General features: G+C 31.3%; 1 protein-coding gene across 5 annotated transcripts; it reads right to left on the bottom strand.

Moving 5' to 3' along the window:
* Window positions 1–540: 540 nt before the first annotated feature.
* LOC112789307 (suppressor of mec-8 and unc-52 protein homolog 1) lies at window positions 541–12073 on the bottom strand. Of its 5 annotated transcripts, none has more exons than XM_025831168.3 (18): window positions 11599–12040; window positions 10422–10469; window positions 9642–9710; window positions 9295–9505; window positions 8953–9105; window positions 7891–7939; window positions 6743–6826; window positions 6482–6585; window positions 5514–5600; window positions 5346–5399; window positions 4404–4499; window positions 3933–4060; window positions 3501–3627; window positions 3360–3419; window positions 3144–3251; window positions 1637–1737; window positions 1298–1349; window positions 541–865 (listed from the first exon to the last, which is right to left on the bottom strand). In XM_025831168.3, the coding sequence occupies exons 3-18, from the start codon at window positions 9668–9670 to the stop codon at window positions 767–769; spliced, it is 1542 nt and encodes a 513-aa protein (XP_025686953.1). In that variant the 5' UTR covers window positions 9671–9710; window positions 10422–10469; window positions 11599–12040; the 3' UTR covers window positions 541–766. The 5 variants fall into 5 exon arrangements, with proteins under 5 accessions (XP_025686953.1, XP_072090796.1, XP_072090797.1 ...); XM_072234695.1 differs by having other exon boundaries at window positions 10402–10469; XM_072234696.1 differs by lacking the exon at window positions 10422–10469 and adding an exon at window positions 9837–9943 and having other exon boundaries at window positions 11599–12007.
* Window positions 12074–14294: the final 2221 nt, after the last annotated feature.

Raw genomic sequence — 14294 nt, forward strand, 5'->3', positions numbered from 1 at the left:
AAGAAAAAAAACCTTTTCAGCACCCTAGCAACGGCCAAAGCGCAACATCTACAAAACCTTTACCAACATCAACAAAACCTTTCCCAACGAACAAATACTTTAGTTAAGAATTAGGCCTAATTTCTCTTTGCAGTGAAAAAATTGCCAAACAAACTTTTCCCAAAAAACAATGTTAACACACCTAGAGTCTCTCACCCTTAGGCCTCCGTGTTTTCTCAGAGCCACAACTTAGTCCAATTCACAAGGGTTAGTTCCCACGTCATCGAATCAATTTTTTTCACAAACATAAGACGGAAAGAAGGCTACTTGCATATTATACAATGAAATGGAAGTCAACACCGACTTAACCAAACATAACCTTGCATTGTTAAGCATCCTACCTTTCCAGCTAACTAACCTCCCTTGAACCTTGTCAATAACCTCCTGCCCCGTCCTTTTCGCCATTCTATCATGGCCAATGTTTTGGATAATTGGAAACATATATTTGTAATGAGTTGTTTTTTGTTTGATGTGTAATCTCTAAATAAAAAGTTCCAGGGATTTTAATTTCAATTTCTTTTTCCTTTAATTTTAACAAGACGATAAACCATAAATCATAAATAAAAGTACAATCTCACCTACAATTCCCACTGGCAGCGTACGAATTAAGAAGCTACAAAATGGAAATAAGAGAAAGGAAAAACATTGTACAGCTACAAACGAGAAACATGTATTCATATGATTTTCATTTGTGCTTATGGAGGTCACAATAGAGGGAAGACGAAGATCAAGGCTTCCATAACTTCATTGTGCAGTCTTCACTATAAGTTGCAACAAGATTCCTATGGGGATGATGGGTGACGCCTATAACTTCCTTCTCATGGACCTATCATTAACCAGAGAGAATATCATTAACCGTGAATATGTTGTATATCAAGAGATAAACATAAGTTGTGTTAGTGGTGGAGAAAACACAACATATAGAATAAGTACCTTGAATATCATTTGGATTGGTTATTTTAATGGAAAAAGTACCATATTATTATTAAAAAAAAAGTATTCTATAAAATTCTAAAGAATAAAGATATTTGTATACAATTTTAAAAAAAAAAAGTTTTTATTTTATCGAGTGCTTGGATTGGCTCGACTCCAAGATACAGCTGGAAGATACAAGTATAAAAAATATGCTAGCTTATAGATCAACTAACACAATGGTACCTTATATAAACAATATCACAATGTTATATTGTTTCTGGAAAATGAAATTAATTTGAGAGAAATTTATAAATCTAATGTCAGGCTATCTCAAGCAACATACCTTCATCAGATGCTCTAATTTGCCAGATTGGTGACTGAAGCAGTACATATTCCTGCATTTAATTTTCAAATCTCCCAAAGAATTAACATAACAATTTGGAAGTAAAACTAAGGAGGATTAATTCAAATAAGAATTTAATTACAAATTGGAAAATCTCGTGAAAATCATTTTCTGAAGTTTATTAAGGATTAAGCTAAGCTCTTTATTTTCAAAAACCGAAAATATAGCAAGCACAAAAGTCTGAGTAATAAGGCTAAGGCATGGTATAACATCTTTGTCTTCCATCTTGCATGAAGAGACAATATTATAGAAAAAAATAAGAAGTATAAATCTATATACCTGTCTTCACCGACGCAATAAATCCATTCTCCTTTAGGTGAAACACAAGCAGCAATGAAGTCGCCACCCTCTCTTTTACCAGATGAGAAGCTCTTAACAACCTAACACGTTTGACAAAGAAAAACACGCTTAGAATATAGAACCAGAAATGTTCACAGAATAGGACCACTTATATCAGATAGCATTCACAGAAATGTTCTAACATACTTGGGCACCAACTTGCCTAAAATCCAGTAGTTAACACGCGCTCTCTTATCATAGTTTGAAGAATAATGATTCAATTTCATAACTCATGCAGTATGGGAATCTCATTTTTTATCTTAATAGCACCTACTACAAGTACATATGTATTATTGTTGATTTTCAACAAAAATCAAAATCCACTTCAACCATTCAATTGTACAGTTAGATTTTCTAATCCCATCACAACATCACAATTTATGACAATATGCTTTTATATCCCATTGAGAATTGAATAAAACCACAATCACAATGCCTGCAACATCCATTACATGCATTTTAGTCTCAATCTTTAAATATTGTAAACATGTAATATAGTGTCATCTTCAACAACATACAATAATAACTGAATCTTAAAAATACATATCATTTAGAAAATAAAACAAAACAAAGCTTCAAAATTCAATTACCTTGGTAAAAAAAATTAAGTTACAATTTCCAAAACTTGCAGCATTATTATATTTAAATTACATGAAAACTGAATTTCATTAGTATAGAAAAGGAGAGGGAGAAAAGAAATATGGTGATAATCTATCAACAAGATGATGAATAAAATGGTTGCACAATTGCACCATCAAACTGTTACAAGGAAAACTACATAAATGTAGTAGATTGATATATTTATACTAGAAAGTATAAGAAACCTTTATCACTCCAAACCTATGAGTTTCATACTATGACATTTAGAACCAATCCTAAACTAAAGCTGGTTGGTCAATCCCAAGCCCCGATAAAGAGGATTGTGGTTGGCCATCAACAGCTAACATTAAAAATTTGTCAAATCTTTATGACATGGATCATGGACAGGATGGTGATTTTAGGTTATTGCCAAGAAATGTATTGGAACACTCAGTACATTGTCAAATATTAATAGCTTAAACATGGATATTATAGAGCACTATCCATGACCCCATATGATATGACAATGCTTAGTTGTTATTAGAACTAATAAAAAGTGGAGAGGTAAGACATCATATGAAGCAAGTACCTTCTGACTCCAATATAGTAATGTAATGACTATTAATTCTTAAATATGAAAAATTTCAAAATAATTAAAAGGCAGAGAAACAAATACAACAAGACTATAGAGAATTTGTGTATCTCAGTAAATTCCCCAATTTCACCCCATGTATATGCAGAAATAGATATTTTCAACAGAAACCATGAACATTAAGGAAAATACTTTTGCAGCCACATTAATCTTCATAGCAATATCCCCCTAAATCAAGTATAAAAAATGACAAGTCATCCACTATATAATATTTACCTGTCCTTGTAGTGTCATGATGTATATTGATGATGTTTTATTACAAACAATAATGTGGTCAGTAGTCTTGGGGAAAATATGAACAGAGTTGACAGAAGCATCACCTCCCTAAAAATTCAAAAGAACCAAAAATTAGGCAGAACAACAAATTTAGAGAGATGCGATAGTAGATTGAAGTTTCTATGCAGTAATAATGTAAAGTTATTAAATACACACTCTTAAAGGAGGTGGCGGCTTAAAAGTTTGTATGCAGTCTGTTGTCTTCACATCCCAGACCTACAATTAGTAGAGGGAAAAGAATTATTATGAATATCCAAGAATTATTATGCGACACATATATGTTGCTGAATAACTGACCTTCACTGTACAATCACTAGATGCAGTAATGATACGACTACCATCAGTTGTGAAAATTGCATCGTTCACATAAGATGTATGCCCACGGAATTCTTTCAACATCTTTCCAGATTTGAGACCATGGATTCTATATTACATCACGAGAAACAATTGCATTAGCAATTACTAACATTTTATTAAAGAAATTATAATAAAATATCAAATAGCTCTAGAGTCAGATTATAATAAGTTGTGTAAAATATAAATAGTTGCACCCAATTTAGCAAATTTTACTAGCAATCCCTGCAGTGTAAATAATAGTACCATCTAAAGCTCTTACTCCCTAATAAGCATTTCCCTTCCTTACCAAGTCCCTAACATATTCCATGAAGGCTCTAGGCTCATAAATGGTTATTGAAATATGGACATCAAACAAGTTAATTGAGAAAAAACCTTGCTGTGCTGTCAAATGATGTACTCAATAATTGGCTTCCATCACGAGAGAAGGAAAGGCTTGTCACACCTTGGGAATGTGCACGTTCAAGACGCCGCAAGCATTGACCAGTCCTTATACGCCAGACCTGAAATGAACGACCAATTATACAGATTAAAGTTCCACTTATTAACAGATCAGGTGAACAATGTTATCACACTATGAATTTACAGCAATTGCGGCACAGATAAAAGATGATGAAACATATTGGAATAACCATAAACCATATAGAGTGGCATACAATTAACTAGGAGGACTAGATATGGTAATGAACAAAAAGCTTCATTTAGAAACAAAGCATAAAGATAAAGATAGTAAAAATTTGCAATAGTATTATGATCAGTTGCTATTTAATTCCTCTTATTTTCATTTTAGAATTTCATCAAAGGGATAGTTCAAACAACCATAAAAGGCAGACAATTAACACTCACTTTGATCTTTCCATCTTGTGATCCAGATGCAAGCATCTCTGAATCTCTGCTAAAGTCTACACAAAGCACGGCATCCTCATGCATCATGAACACTTCCTGTAAGTTCATAGAATCAGACAAGGTGCAATGCAAAAAATGACTAGACTTACTGTACACAATACTATACGAAATTCCCTTCCATAAAGCACAAACATATTATTTCAATGTGCAACTACTTTGTTCCAGAAGGTAAGCATGTCTTGTTAGTATTGATAGTTTTAAAACTCGGCTACGTGAATCACGATGTTTTCATGCAGAACAACTCAACAGGAAAGCTCTGATGAAGGTCTAATCCGTGTACTACATCACAAAACAACCCCCATGCATACTAAAGTTACAAGGAAATGGCAAAAATAAATAAATAAATAAATCATTTCTGCATTTATGGCAGTAGTTCCAAACTGGCAACCAAGACTAATGCATTATTTTTTCCACAGCTTCCAGTGAATCAATAAATGCAAAGGTGCAAGGGACACTAAAGGTTTGAGAGATATTTGAGGCTCAGAAAATTCCACCTTTTCTTTTGGATGGAGTAATTAAAGAGGGCTAAGTAATTTTAGAGAGAATTTGAAATCTCATGGTAAAATATTGTACTTGCAGATATATATGAAGGGATATACAAATTTCAAGGGATTTTAAGAAGGAAATTGAAGTACCTAAAAGTAACAAAGAGGAAAGTCAGTCATATTAAATGCAAGTAATATATTTATTTCATCCAAATAAGAAATTGTGCAATTGAAGGGAATTTAATCGAACCCTTTGAATTTCCATGTATTCCCTGAAATTTTAGAATACTTCATCCAAACACAACCTAAGGAAACGTATTAGCCAAATTGCTATTTCAAAATTCATCAAATTACATTATACTTAGTCTCAAAAAGTTTCAAATACAAACTCACTTACATCTGCCTGGTACTGAAGATCTTTCTTTAGTTTTCCACTTAAGTAATCCCAGACCTGGAAATTTGTCCGCAAATTAAGAAAGAAGCTCATAAAAATTCTAAAGAAATTAAAATATTTCAATATTTGTTTTCCTATCCCAAAAACATTAAATATTCTAATCTTGCATACCTCGATAAACCCATCAACCGAGCAAGATACAAGAAACTGCCCATCTGGTGAAAAGCAAGCGCATTCTGCATGACTTTTTGTCCCAAACTAAACAAGCATACAGGAAAAACACAAGCTATAAGGGTCAGATTCTGCACCGTCCACCATCATTATACAAAAAGGAGCTAGTAAGGAATAACGACTTTTACTATGGAAGTATGGATGACAAATAGAGAAACAAACTAGAAGCACAAGGCAACCTCTAAAATGCGACATAAATACAAGGTCAAACAACCGTGACTTTTCAAGAGATAAATAATGATGAAGTAGGAATGACCATCGTATACCAATTAGCAATACTAAAACAGATTGTAGTTGAAAGGCTTTAAGGATGGCATAACTACCCTAATAACTACAAAACCAACATCTACTAGAAACCTGCCAAATTAGATAATCAGTGCCAGATTATCAGGACCCATATACATCTTTGGACAATACCCCTTAGCGACCACAGCAACAGGTGCATAAACAAGTGATGTTAAAGCTTGAACACCAGAAAACAAAACAGCTCCTCCTTCTTCCCCATCACCTCACCTTCCTAAAACTAATCTCCTACCAAGTGTCATATAACCTATAGCTCAATAGAGGTTAATGTATGTTTCTACAGTTCCTGTATAATAAATAAAAATACCTAACCTCAAACAAGGTTAGTGTGTTACTCATGTTTATAACAGAATATTCATTCTTGAAACTAAAAGGAAGAAAAAATGTTATATAGATAATACTTTAAACAAACCCAAAAAAAAAAAAACATAACCCTTGTTTGTGCCATCAGTCCTATCTTTGCAGCATTACATGAAAACTTCCTTGGCACAAATTTGCAGGAAATCATGTGGCCTTGCAGATTTGTTTCTTTATATCTCTAATGATGTTCACATCCATTTAAGAATATAACTAAAACAATTGATTAAAACATATATTAATCATGCCTTTATTGTGTGTGAGAGATTTGTCGGGTACATGTCATCTACATCTTGTTTCATAGCAGCTGTTCCACGGAACAAATCAAATTGTGTTCCAGGAGGTAGTAACCCTGAAAGATCCCAAAGGAAAACACCGCATCAATGAGTTGAAGAAAAGTAGAATAGTTGATGTCCTGCACTGAACTGAAACAAAAACAAAATTGCAAATAGTGAATCGGATACAAATGCACACTTCAAAGTGACATCAACATATTACTGGGTGATTACCTTGATGCTGCTGCCACTTCAAAGCCTGACCAATTAGAGCCATTAGTCGAGACGGAGGGACTACAGTAACTTCAGCAGCAAGAGCTGAAAATGCAAAATGCAAGTTAGTTCCAGTTTTCAAGCAATATAAAATGGCACAATGTACTTATACAATCATAAATGGAAAAAATAAACCCACAATAATAAGAACCACCTTGGTGGTTATGAACTTGAGCCATTGAATTATATTAGAATGAACTTTTCTTTTGTGTATGGTTCGATGCTTGTATACAATTTACCTGGGGCAGATTAATATTAGAGTAATTAAAACAATCCTGATTTCAGTCATGTTTAGACTAAAATCTCAATACCTTCTACATTTTTTTACAGAATTAGTAAACTAAATTTGAGACTCGAGTTTGAGTTAAGAACTTGAACAGTTGAACGTTCACTGAATGCTGCCATGCCCACAATCTTACAACACACTTATAGCAAGAATATTGAATTTTATTTAATTAATGATTATTATAGTGTATAGCATAATTAGAATGCTAGTATTCTACTACAGTATTATATAGCTGTGGAAAAGGTAGGAGTATAAGCAACGTTTGTATACACAATACCATAAGAAAATTATCTCCAGGGCACATATTTGAGTGTAAACATATTATACAACAAACAGTATTTTATCTCTTCTATTATCTTTTGCAAAGTTTCTCAATCCTCACAGGAACCCATATCAAAATGCTAGAAAAAACACAATTCATTCAACAAGAAAAAATGAAAAGGGAAGCTGGACAGCCCGTCACCAAAAGAGAAAAAGGAAAGGAGTCCACCAGTTCAAATGATAAGGAATTCTCCAAACCATTACATCCTTAAAAGAAACAATCCTAGAATTATCCTATAAGGGATCTTACAAATGAAAGAATTCCAACTAAACAAAATTGATAACAGGGTATAAAAATGGAATTGGTTTCCTCAAACCTAACAGACCACAAATTTTTCACATCATCACTTTTAACAAAACAAAACGAAAACAGAAAACAAAACTCTAGCAACAAACTGGTTCTCTATCAATCAGAGGAGGGTTCATTTTAAAATTCCAACCAAGACAGAAATATTCATTACAGTCAGATACAGCAACTACCAGTAAAGTAGAAGGGAAAAACCTTGGGCAATTAGCGCACGCCGCTTCTCTTTTGTTGAGTCTTGATAAGCCTGTCAGATAGATCACAATTCAGACCTATTCATTTTTCAAGAAAACATGACAATAATACATGAAGATTGTGGTATTTATTTTAGCACTTCACTAGTTGCTTAATAGTCACTACTGAGCCTCTTTTTTTTTAATTATTAATATTTTTCATAGAATTTATAATATATCGAATCGAACAATATATTTATTATAATTTTAATAATATTTTTTAATAGCTTTTTTATTTACATAGTAATTACAATAAAGAAGACATAATAATGTCTATGAGAAATATATTCTATTTTTTTCTTAAAAAATAAAAAATAAAAAAAGCTGCACTCCTCTAGCAAATTATTATCAAAATATTAAAAACCTCTTCCTCTCTTATCTCTACATAATGTAATAGTCATAAATAAGCTTAACTATAGCTTAATTATGTCAAGCTTGTTGAAAACTTTTTACATAGCCAATCTCAAGTGTAGACAAAAGAAGTGGTTTATGTTAGGCCCTCAATAACCAACATAAATGTTTGCCAAATCCCAATGACATTGAACACACTCCCCCGCACATAAGAGTCTCTATAGATTTGACGGTTAGACTACAAAAAACCACCCTACGTTGGGCTAAGTTTTAGCTTCTAGTTAGACGAATGGGGTCAAATAGGGATCCAATCTTGATCATAGTAACTAGTACCTCCAAATGCTAGAGTTGCGTAGAAACATGTGAATAGTTCTATACCTTAACATCATCAAACATCACTAAATGTCGATTATTTTCAGGTTTGTCTATCCAAACTTCGAATGCACACATACCTCATTTAAGAGCAATCCACTTTCCCCGACATAGGAACACTATATACTACCAACATAAAACAAACAAAAAAATCTAGGAACTTATCATGCATAAAAAGTCACAAACTCACAATTGACCATGACACAGTCTAAGCAGAAAATTAAAAAAAGTAGAAAAAGAAATTAGCAAAACATTGATTGATTGGAGAGCAGGCAATTGCAAAAATGTAAATAGCGATCAGTACCTCATTTGGGTCAAAATAAGTTCTGACCAAGAGATGTTCAAGACGCAAATATCTTTCAGGTTGCTCCTGTTTCATGACACCCATCACCTGTGTTTGCCTTAAAATTGCACGTGCAGTATCCAATTCTCGAAGTTCAATCATTTCTAATACAATCTGCAACCATTTGAATGAAGCTTCAAATGAATTCAAAATACTAGTAACATGACTAACATAAATAACATTTTTAGAGTGTTGATGTTTTGAGCATCACAAAAATGTAGAGTAGAAGGCAAAATTTTAATATTAAAAAAATATTTCTATATAGAATGCATACCATGAATGGAAGTGATTAAAGAGAAATACCTGCTCATACAGATCCTCTAATTTATTCCTTGGAAGCTTCAATTGAGAAACTTGAGGCAATATTGCATCCCATCTTCCACTATTAATATCAGCAACAAAGGTTTCAATGCTATCCACAGTGTTCAACGAAACCTGGCACTCGTTCTGAAGTGTCTGAAATGTCTGATGCAAGGAATTTTCTTTGCAAAACTGAAGCACAATTTTGATGACACTGAAAATGACAACAAAAATCAATCATCAAAGGATAAAGTATATTACAACTAGACAGTACATATGTACAGATTAAAAAATTTAAACTTTAATTTTTTTTTAAATTTAAGGAATAAACGAGAAATAAGGGAACTTACTCTCGAGCTTCAATTTCTAGCGTAGACATCGCTTCTTATTCTATTGGACTTGGATAATTAGAGTTTGCACTGAAAGATAGAAGGAGCTTAGGGTTTTAGTGTTCTTAATTGATATACATGCGAAAAACGGTTAAACGGGAGAATAATAAACGAAGAAGTAAGTTTGGTGCCGCATTGAACTCAAAAGGTTTGGACCTTTCCGGCGAGGGGGTACTCGCCTGCTCCGTCCGGCGAGAGTGCGGCGAAGCGAGCGAGACTGACTGAAGGAGAGGTACGTAGTGTAGTTGAGTTCACCGAGTTTACTGAGTTTAGGGTTCACAAAGGGCCATTGTAAAGAACTAAAGATTAAACGGTAAAATACGCTTCTATCCCTAACCAAGTAACCATCATCAATTAAAATTTGAAACAATTAAATAGGGTTTGTGTCAACCGCCATAGTGAAAGAGTGTTATAGTCAAGGTTCAGAAAACCGGACCGGTCATCGAACCGCTCTAGTTAGTGATTCATTAATTCATTGGTTCAACCGTGATTCAACCAGAAAAACCGTTTTATAATAAACACCTGATTCTATAAAAATTCAATGAATAAAGCAACTGGTTCTAAACACTCTTCTACTGCATTTTTTTACTTCAAAAGGGGATCATAAACAACTAGTTCTATGAATAAACAAACTACAATGATATTCAATGCCAAAAATAGGCCAATGATAAAATAATAAAGGGTTTCTCTCTTCAATTCTATGTTCAAGCTTGTAGCATACCAGAATCAACAGAATAATACCGTTAAAATAGTCTTCCTTCTTAATTCTTATATACCTCAAAGAATTTCCTACAAAATGAAAATTGAACACAACACAACTTTAAAACAAAAACAAAACAACACTAAGAAATCAATCACCTCTTCTAAACTCAGCCTTAAAACAAAACAGAACAACATTCAGAGTATGAGCATTAATCACAAAAAATTGATTTCTGAAACAACAAAAACAGCAGAACAACATTCAGAGTTTGAGCATTGATCACAAAATATTGATTTATGAAACAAAACAAAAACAGAAGAACAACATTCAGAGTTTGAGCATTGATAACAAAAAATTGATTTCTGAAACAAAACAAACACTGCAAAACCAACAGAACAGCATTTAGAGTTTGAGCATTGATCACAAAAAATTAATTTCTGAAACAAAAAAAACAATCAACAAAACAATGAAAACAGAATTTTTTTTCCTTCAGAAGAAGAAAACAATGAAAACATGAAGAATATAATAAATCAATAATCACCAATATCCAGCAAGAATCTCAAAGACAAGAATAAATACACAACAACAATTTAGCAAATAAACAAGAACAAGACCTAAATAGAAAATCCAACAAATTAAATCACAGAAACCTAACAATTTAGCAAATTATCAACTTAACAGGTTCAAGAACAGAAAATCACAACAACAAAAAATAAAATAAAAATAACAGAAGAACAACAGAACAACAACACAAGAACAATTAGCAAATTAACAAGTTCACACTAACCGTTAAAATTTACCAGAAGAACACTAATACAAGTGGAATCATCATGCTAATATGTTTTATACAAAGATGCTATTTGTGCAGCTAAAATTTCCTAATTACTAAGATCCAATTATTCTAATTTCACATGCAATCAACTAAGTTTCTAAAAGCTAGAAATGATAAAACCAACCCGAAACATGGTTAAGGCATTTCATCAAACATGTTGAGTGCGGTAAACTTGAAACGAAATAAGAGAATTCAAAGCTTAGTATCAATCTGATAGAGAAGAGAACATAACTATTGTATACTTTAATTCAGTCTATGAAAAAAATCCAAACCACTGCCAAATCAAGTAGTTACTTATTGTAATAGAAATAAGAAGTTGCAGAGTTTCAAGCAGAGTATTGGTGTTGTGTGAGTGTATTGTCTGGTGGTGGGTTTAGGGAACTCACTGCGGCGACAAAAGAGAGCAGTTCGACGGCTAGGTGGAGCGCGCGGGTTGGTCGCAGAGTTTGAAGCAGGGCAACGTGGCTTCCAGACGAACGCGAACCCGAACGGTGAACGCGAGTGAACGCGAACGGTGAACGCCGAGCAAACTTGAACGGCGAAGAACGCGAACGAAGGAAGTATGCCGAGCTCAAACTTGAGCGCAAACTTGAGCGCGCTGAGCATACAAAGACGACGGACGCCGAGCTCGAGGAAGCAGCTGCGATCGGTGACAACGAACGGGGGTTGAAGACTCGGAGCACGAGGGAAGCTAGATAGACGGACGGACGGCGGCAGTATGCCACTCCTTGCGGCGGCGGTGGTGTAGGCTTATAGTGCTAGGGTTTTTTGGCTGAGTTTCTGTGAAATGTGAATGAAAGAAACGGAGGGAGAAAGGGAGAAAGAAACGGAGGAGCTTTAGAACCAACAGCGAAAGTAAGCAAATTTAGCAAAAACGACGCCGTTTCTTTTAAACCGGTCGGTTCTCTGTCCGATTCAACTGACTGGAAACCGGCCGGTTCGATGGTTCTCCTCCGGTTTTAAGGCTGCATATTGTGTTTGGATACGATGTACAGGACACTAATGTAATGTTCAGTATTATGTTTGGATACACATGGACAAGACTAAAATATTATATAAAAAGACTAAAATAACCATATAATTTCAAATTTTCTACATCAATTACAAACTAATTTAATAGAGAATGAGAGTACGTAAGAGTACAGACGAAACTTGAAAAAATATTTGAAGAGGCCAAAAATTTTAATAAAAAATATATAATAATATTTATATTAAAATTAAAATTATAAATATATTTATTCTATTTTTAAATTTATTATTAATATGTACGCATACATATGGTTAAAATTAATAAAAAATAAATTTGAATTTAATTAATAAAAAATTTTGTTTAGATTAATAAGCCAAATTAATTATAAATAAATAATCAATTTTAAAAAAAATCCGTTTTTACATGAAAAAAATTAGTTTTTGTACATAAAAATCTATTTTTATTTAAAAAATCAATTTTTTATATCTAAAAACTGATTTTTTTAATTATATAAAATCAATTACAACTTATAAATTATTTTTTAACATTTTAAAAGATCAATTTTACCTTTAATAATATTTATTTTTCAAAAGTTTTAAGACTAATTATAGAAAAAATAAGAAGGGATAATACTGGAATAATAAAAAATATCTATAGATAAAAAGGAAAACAAAATTTATAAAGGAGTCCGTGTCCACTCTTCCAAATCCCGTGTCCATCATTGTCCTTCGTAAAAGAATGGACACAAAAATATAAAAAACTGTCTCGGAAACAATGTGTTCCGTGTCCATGTCTCTGCTTCCAAACATATTTTAAACATGTACTGTCCATGTCTCCGTGTCCTGTCTCTAAAAACAAACGCTACCTAAAGGTGCACTTTCTTAAATTTGGAGGACCAAATTGTGGTAATTGGGAAGTCAATACATCTAACATGTCATGTGTCACTTGACGTATAAAAAATTTATTTATAATCAAAATAATCACTGAAAGTTTAGATGTAAATTATTTTTATCCTTATAATTTTAAAAATTAATCAAATTAGTCCTTATATAATTTTTTTTATTTTTTCTTCATAATATTAAATTTGAAGTATTTTTTTATAGTAATAATTTTAATATTATTTTTTAGACCTTAATAAATAAATTATTTTACATAAAATAATAAAAATAATTAAATTATTATAAAGTTATTTTGTTATTTGTATTTTAAATTTTATATTTTTAAATTGTAATTTTTTATAGTGGCTTTTTTTCATTTAAACGAGTTTATCAAATTATTATTGATTATATATTTAAAAATTTAATATTTTAAGTTTACAATTTTTTAAAATAACTACTATATTTATTTAGTGCCATATAAAAGATTAAAACATTTAAAATAACTACTATATTTATTTACTGAAATTTAAAATATAAAAATTCTAGTTTTTTAATATTTTAAAATAATTACTATATTTATTTAGTGAAATATAAAAGATTAGAACATTTAAAATAACAACTATATTTATTTAGTGAAATTCAAAATATTAAAACTATATTTTGGATTTCACTAAATAAATATAGTAGTTATTTTAAATATTTTAATCTTTTATATCTCACTCTATAAATATAGTAGTTATTTTAAAAAAATATATTAAAATATTAAGATTCAACAAATGATCCCACAATTCGATTTTTCAATTATTAAGTTCTACCATATATATTAAATAATAATAAAAATTATAATTTTAAAATAAATATTATATTATATAATAAGATTTAAAATATTAAATTTTTAAATATAGAATCAACAATAATTTGATAAATTTGTTTAAATAAAAAAATTTGCTATAAAAATTATAATTTAAAAATATAAAATTTAAAATAAAAATGACAAAATAACTTTATAATAATTTAAATTATTTTTATTATTTTATGTAAATAAAAGTTTATTTATTAAGGAATAATATTAAAGTTAGTACTATTAAAAATACTTTAAATTTAATATTATGAAAAAATAAAAAAATATATGAGGACTAATTTGATTAACTTTTAAAATTTTAAAAATGAAAATGACTTACGTCTAAATTTTTAAAGACTATTTTGATTATAAATAATTTTTTTACACGTCAAA

Source organism: Arachis hypogaea, chromosome 1 (assembly GCF_003086295.3).
Source record: "Arachis hypogaea cultivar Tifrunner chromosome 1, arahy.Tifrunner.gnm2.J5K5, whole genome shotgun sequence".
Taxonomy (NCBI): Eukaryota; Viridiplantae; Streptophyta; class Magnoliopsida; order Fabales; family Fabaceae; genus Arachis; species Arachis hypogaea.

What these genes read in the sequence shown, in the direction of transcription:
- LOC112789307 (XM_025831154.3), bottom strand. Translation starts at nt 9,670, where the DNA reads ATGTCTACGCTAGAAATTGAAGCTCGAGA. An exon ending in CACAAGATGGAAAGATCAAA is followed by an intron (nt 4,061 to 4,403) that starts GTGAGTGTTAAT and finishes CGTTCATTTCAG; the next exon opens with GTCTGGCGTATAAGGACTGG. An exon ending in AATTAGAGCATCTGATGAAG is followed by an intron (nt 866 to 1,297) that starts GTATGTTGCTTG and finishes GGTTAATGATAG; the next exon opens with GTCCATGAGAAGGAAGTTAT.